The 6,630-nt window shown below is 43.8% G+C and overlaps 1 protein-coding gene across 1 annotated transcript; it reads left to right on the plus strand.

The window, feature by feature from the left end:
• The first annotated feature begins 3,043 nt into the window (after positions 1-3,043).
• Positions 3,044-6,335, plus strand: LOC119945191 (ferritin heavy chain A-like). The gene is made up of 4 exons (XM_038766255.1): positions 3,044-3,145; positions 3,574-3,720; positions 4,438-4,563; positions 6,094-6,335. The coding sequence occupies exons 1-4, from the start codon at positions 3,044-3,046 to the stop codon at positions 6,247-6,249; spliced, it is 531 nt and encodes a 176-aa protein (XP_038622183.1). The 3' UTR covers positions 6,250-6,335.
• The last annotated feature ends 295 nt before the right edge of the window (positions 6,336-6,630 follow it).

Consider the following 6,630-nt stretch of genomic DNA (forward strand, 5'->3'; position numbering starts at 1 on the left):
CGGGGCTGGGAGGGAGGATGAATAACGGGAGTGAGTCAGGGTGAAGCGAAAGGGAGTGGGAGAAGAGGAAAGGAGGGCTCGAGCTTGGTGAGTAGCTGGTGTAGAGCAGCTCTGAGTCAGTTTAAGGACTTAGCTTTGGGTGACGTGGGCACGATTTTCACTTTTATCTCAGCTGCTATCTCTCGGGGTAGCTAAGGAGGAGGCACGCTTCCTCCCATATTGATGCTGAATAACAGGAAACCTAACTATAGTTCTAGTCTCATGACTCCTGAATAAGCCTCTTTAGATCAAGAGGAAACCTATAACTCACTAAAGACCTAAAGGGCTAAGGCTCAGCTGAACGTCACTCCATCAAAGGGTTTACCTTTACCTTTACCAACCATCAAAGGGTTGGTAAAGGTGAATAGCTGCTTTTCTCTAAGCCAGTTGTTCCTGGGCTTGTGTTGTAACTAAACACTAATGCGTGGCCTACTGACTAGAACATGGGCCTGTCCGAAGGTCCTGGGTTCTAGTCCCGGCTCTGCCACATGTGTGCTGTGCGACCTTGGGCAAGTCACTTCGCTTCTCTGTGCCTCAGTTACATCATCTGTAAAATGGGGATTAAGTCTGTGAGGCCCACATGGGACAGGGACTGTGTCCAATCTGATTATCTTGTATCTACCTCAGTGTTTAGAACTGCGGCATGTAGTAAGCGCTTAATAAATACCACAATTATTATTATTATTATTAGTGATTCAAAGGGAAGCCATCCTGTCTCTTCTGCAGTGAGGCTTTTTACTCTCCCTAGACTTGTTACTTCAATGAGGATAATGTTTTTCAAGGAGAAGATTCATAAGTGAGAGGTCATGCAGAGAAATTAGTAAAGCAGCAGACAGGACATTAAAATGAACATTACTGGAGGTGGGAGACCGTGGAGGAGAGTCTTCCAGGTAGCAAGATGCCTACCTTTTTTTATTACCTAGGTATTTATTGACATGTCTACAGGAAGCAGCATGCTGTAGTGGAAAGGAAATGAGCCTGGGAGTTAGAGGATCAGGGTTCTAAGCCCAACTCCGCCACTTAGCTACTGTGTGACCTTGGGCAAGTCACTTAACTTCTCTGTAAACTAAAATGGAGATAAAATACTTGTTCTTCCTTCCTCTTAGACTGTGAGCCCCATGTGGGGCAGGGATTGTGTCCGATCTGCTTATATGGCATTAACCTTGGGTTGACTGCTATGTGACTTTGCTGTAGGAATGAGTTCATTGTATTGCATAGCTGTGTGACTGATGGGAATGGGACCTAAATAAACAGGTGAAGACCATCAAGAGCCAGGGATACCACATCACCCAGAGTGTGGATTTTTTTTTTAATAGTTCTTGTGCCAGACACTCTACTTGGCTCTGAGGTAGACATAAGATAATCAGGTTGGACACAGTCCCTGTCCCACAAAGAACTCACAGTCTAAATCAGAGGGAGGGGGATTTAATCCCCATTTTCCAGATGAGGTAACTGAGGCACAGAGAAGTTAAGTGACTAGCTCAAAGTCACGCAGCAGGCAAAAGGCAGAGATGGGATTAGAACCCAGGTCCTCCGACTTTCAGGCCCATAGTCTTTCCACTAAGCTATGCTGCTCCTCAAAGTCTGCAAACTTTGCAAAGGATTTACAAAGCTTGCCTCATGGCTCCAAGTTAAGGATCCCAGGGTGTGTATAAAGTCATTTTATTCTGTCTGTGGTACATCATAAACCATATGTGCAGATGCAGAAATGCCTAGTATAAGGGTGAGTCATAGGACTGGATGGAACCACCACATTTAGAAAAAGTCACTCCACCTAATTTTCTCACCCACTTAATTCATTCATTCATTCATTCATTCAATCATATTTATTGAGCACTTACTGTGGGCAGAGCACTGTACTAAGCACTTGGAAAGTACAATTCGGCAACAAATAGAGACAATCCCAAATGCAAATGATAGGATATTTGATGACCCTCTTGGTGTCCAACAATTCACATTTTATTGAGCACTAAATCCCTCTTGCTAGGGGACTGCTGGCATTCAGAGGTGGGGCACGCAATTTAATGTGAGGAAGTCACAAGCACCATTGCACATAAGCAGGCCGATTTTGTATGATCCCAGAGTTTTTCTCCAGGGTGGGTGGGGGGTCTCTGAATACTAATACCCCTGTGTCCCCACTCCTCTTCCACCATAAGTGTGCAACTCTTCCTCAACCATACTGGGGAAAGGGATGACTTTGCACTGTAGTGGTCACCTCACTTACAATAATCTCCAGCCTGCCCTCCCTATTCCTCTCCTTCTAGATATATGCCTCTAGTAGTAATAGTATTTATTAAATGCCTATTGTGTGCGGAACCCTGTACTAAGCCCTGAGACAGAATACACATGTGGGAATGAAGGTGGGAAGCCTCAGCTTCTGGGCTGGGCTTGCTCCTAGTGTGCCCAAACTTCACTCATTATAGGTGGCAACCCTACACTGGAAGCCCCTTCTGGGCAGGGAACATGACTACCAACTCTGTTATATCGTATTCTCCCAAGCTCTTACTATAGTGTTCTGCTCACAATAAGCAATACATACAATTGATTGATAGTGACGCAGTAGTAATGGTATATTACTAGACTGGCCATTCAACCAGTTTCATAGCACATAGTAAGCACTTAATAAATGCCATTATTATTATTACTCAATCAGACACAAGGACTGAATTCTAATCCCCATTTTGCAGGTGAGGAAATTGAGGCACAGAGAAGTCAAGTGACTTACCCAAGGCAACACAACAGGCAAGTGGCAGAACTGGGATTAGCACCCAGATGGCCTACGCCCACATATTGCTACATCATCCTTAAACTACCTACAGTTGGTGTCTTGGTGAGAAAAGGCATTCCGATTGGTAGAAGAGCAATTGCCAAGCAGAGCTAGCTGGGATTTATATTTCCTGTTAGGAGCCTATCTCTGGCTTTGATTTGGCCCCCTTTGAGTAGATGTGGTGGGACATTTTTTGAAAGCAAGATTTTTAGGTGCCTACAATCCAATAATATTAAAATGTGTTCTCAGGTCTGCCAGAACTTCCATGTGGACTGTGAAATTGCTATTGGCCAAGTGGTGACCATGGAACTCCATGCTAGCTACATCTATCTGTCTATGGTGAGTGAAAATATAGCTGACTCTCCTCCAACTCCACTGAAAAGTCAGAGTGCTCAGAATTCTGACAAAATGTCTCTAGGGCTGAAGCTGTTGGCAATGAATGACTATTACGGTCTTCCTCTATGACAAGGTCTTTGTGGTCAGAGCATAAGAAAAAAATCAAAATAATTATAAATCATTTATTGGCTTTTACCTAAACAGAAGGACATCTGCTTATACAGGACACCTGGAAGAACCTAGAGAAGTCATGACTGACTATGACCTATGGCTCATTCTGTTAATCTCCTCTCATGCATTAACTGAGTAAAACTTCTCAAGTGATTAAGACCAAAGAATTCAGAGTTTCCTGGGCAGGTGTCAGGCTAATAGGCCCTTCTCTCCAGTTTTGTTTCTGTGTGGATGTCTCCTTCTCAACTCTCCCTTCTTAGGCCTGTCACTTTGAGCGGTATGATATGGCCCTGGGCCACTTTGCTAAGTTCTTCAAGAAGCAGTCCCATGAGGAGAGGGACCATGCAGAGAAGTTCCTGAAATACCTGAACAAACGAGGAGGCCACATCCTTCTGCAGGAGGTTAAGGTGAGCCCCAAGTTATCTCTAGAAGCAGTGATATGTCTTTTACAAAGATCAATGACCATTAGACTGTTGATTAAATAGTGATAATTGGTTTGCCAAGTGCAAAGCACTGGGGCAGATAGAAGATAATCAGATTGGGCACAGTTTCTGTCCTCCACAGTACTTACAGTCTAAGGGGGAGGGAGAATAGGTAGTGAATCCCTATCTTGCAGCTGAGAAAACAAGCACAGACACTTTAAAGGACTTGCTTCAGCTCTCACAGCAGGCAAAAAGAACAGCTGGGATAGAACTCAGGTCTTCCAATTCCCAGTCTTGAGTTCTTTCCATTAAGCCATGCTGCTCCTCTGATCCAATGAAATTCATCTCTTTAAACTAGACTTCTGGTGTGAATGAAGGACACCCTGCTGTAGTCTCCCAGCGACAGCTCTATTGTGGCTACCTTCCCACCTCCTCCTTTCTCTGTAGAATAGGCTGGTGTGTCCTCAATATGCTCTTGTATTTCCCTGCTATCAAAAATTGAGTCTGGTCCTTCTAGAAACTTCCTGTTTGAGGGGTGCAAGATCCTTGTGGGCAGGAATCATGTCTATCAACTCTATTGTACTGTAGTCTCCCCAAGGGGCTTAGTAAAGTTCTCTCGTATACAGTAAGCAATCAGAAAATACTGATTGGTCCAGGGCTAATGAGCCCAGCTGAAATGGTAACCTTGTATCGCCTCAACAGAAACCAGTGGTGAATGAGTGGCAGAATGGCCTGGAGGTCCTGGAGGCTGCCTTGAAGCTAGAGAAGAAAGTGAACCAGGGCTTGTTGGCCTTGCACAGATTGGCCTCAGAGAGGAGTGATCCTCACGTATGTCCACGTGGCTGGGGAGAAAGACAAACTCAAACCACAACGTAGATATATCTAGCTATTTATTATGGTACTTGTTAAAGTACTATGTGCTAGACACTGTACTAAGTGCTGGGGTAGATACAAGCTGTCAGGTTGCACACTGTCCATGTTCTACATGGGGCTCACAGTTTTCATCCCCACTTCACAGATGAGGTAAATGAGGCACAGAAAAGTTAAGTGTATCACCCAAGATCACACACTGGAACTAGAACGCAGGTCCTTCTGACTCCCAGGACTGTGCACTAGGCAATGCTGCTTCTCTAGATCCCAGCATTCTGAGCAAATAAGCCAAAAGGTGTATGAGACGAAGATAACTGTTCTTGGCCTCCCCATCAAAGGTTGTTTGGCTACTCTGACTTGCTCAAATTACTAACAAACATCAGATTCTGCTGAGAGCTACTTGTAACTGAGCTGTCTTATCAATTATTGATTACTTGGCTCTGATTACTGGTTAGTCTGCCCTTGATGACAGCCTTGAAGTCTTAGGTAGGATGCTTAATACTATTTGCTATACTAAGAGAAGCAGCGTGGCTCAGTGGCAAGAGCCCAGGCTTGGGAGTCGTCATCATCATCATCATCATCATCAATCGTATTTATTGAGTGCTTACTATGTGCAGAGCACTGTACTAAGCGCTTGGGAAGTACAAATTGGCAACATATAGAGACAGTCCCTACCCAACAGTGGGCTCACAGTCTAAAAGGGGGAGACAGAGAACAAAACCAAACATACTAACAAAATAAAATAAATAGGATAGATATGTACAAGTAAAATAAATAAATAAATAAAGAAATAGAGTAATAAATATGTACAATGATATATACACATATACAGGTCGTGGGTTCTAATCCCACCTCCGCCACGTGTCTGTGTGACCTTGGGTAAGTCACTTCACTTCTCTGGGCCTCAGTGATCTCATCTGGAAAATGGGGAATAAGACTGTGATCCCCAGGTGGGACAAACTGCTTACCTTGTACCTACCCCAGTGCTTAGAACAGTGCTTGGCACATAGTAAGTGCTTAAATACCATTATTATTATTATTATTATTATTATTATTATTATTATTATTATTTGGCCAGACCTCTCTGTCTTCATGAGTAAGTGATATGCCACCATGCCTGCCAGGAGAAGGCAGGCTCCTTGGCCCTGAATAGACCTGATATTAAGTACCCAGCCTTTTTTTTTTTTTTTTTTTGAGATTCACTCCATTTACACATGGTTGAAACTTGGTGTACTTGTTCAGAGCCTGCTTGATTAAAACTGTTCAGACTTTCAGAATCCCCAGATGGCAATCAATCAGCCACTTTCTTCGATCAAATTCAAGGCCAAAGTATCTATACCAGTTTAACCTCATGCTTTTTAGTGTGTACCTTTGAGTTCAGGAATTGAAATTCTGTCTTACCCTTTCATTAGGATGTTGGCATAAAAATGTGTTTCAGTCTCTGCTTACTGGAACTTAGTCAAACCTGTGTCTCCTTGTTTGTTTCAGCTATGTGACTTCCTGGAGCGGGAATACCTAGACCAGCAAGTGAAGACCATAAAGCTTCTGGGAAACCACATCACCAACCTGAAGCAGCTGGGAACTCCTAAGAGTGGCCTCGGAGGGTACCTTTTTGACAAGCTCACCCTGGGGGAGAACAACTGAGTGCCCCGATCTCAGAGGAAGGGAGGGGCTGTGTGCTATTGGGGGAGTCTCGGGAGGCTAGTTCTTCTAGACTAGGGATTTATTGTGATCTGGCCTACTGCTTCAATCAGTGGAAATAAATGCTGCTCTACTGAATGTGTCACTTCGGTTATCACTCTCTTGTGAAAGATGAGGGGCATCATTGAAGCTTTACACTGTTTTTGAGAACATGCAGGGGGAGTAAATAACTTAACTAAATCTCACCTGAAGGGTTCTATGAGCAGAAGACTGCAAAGTCTTTGCTCTCTGGCTTCTTATTCTCTACCAAACTTTGGGGGCAGAAAGAGAATCACAGAGTCAGTTATACACACTAGCACTGCCTAATTCATTGTGAATCTCACT

Source organism: Tachyglossus aculeatus, chromosome 24, assembly GCF_015852505.1.
Source record: "Tachyglossus aculeatus isolate mTacAcu1 chromosome 24, mTacAcu1.pri, whole genome shotgun sequence".
Taxonomy (NCBI): domain Eukaryota; kingdom Metazoa; phylum Chordata; class Mammalia; order Monotremata; family Tachyglossidae; genus Tachyglossus; species Tachyglossus aculeatus.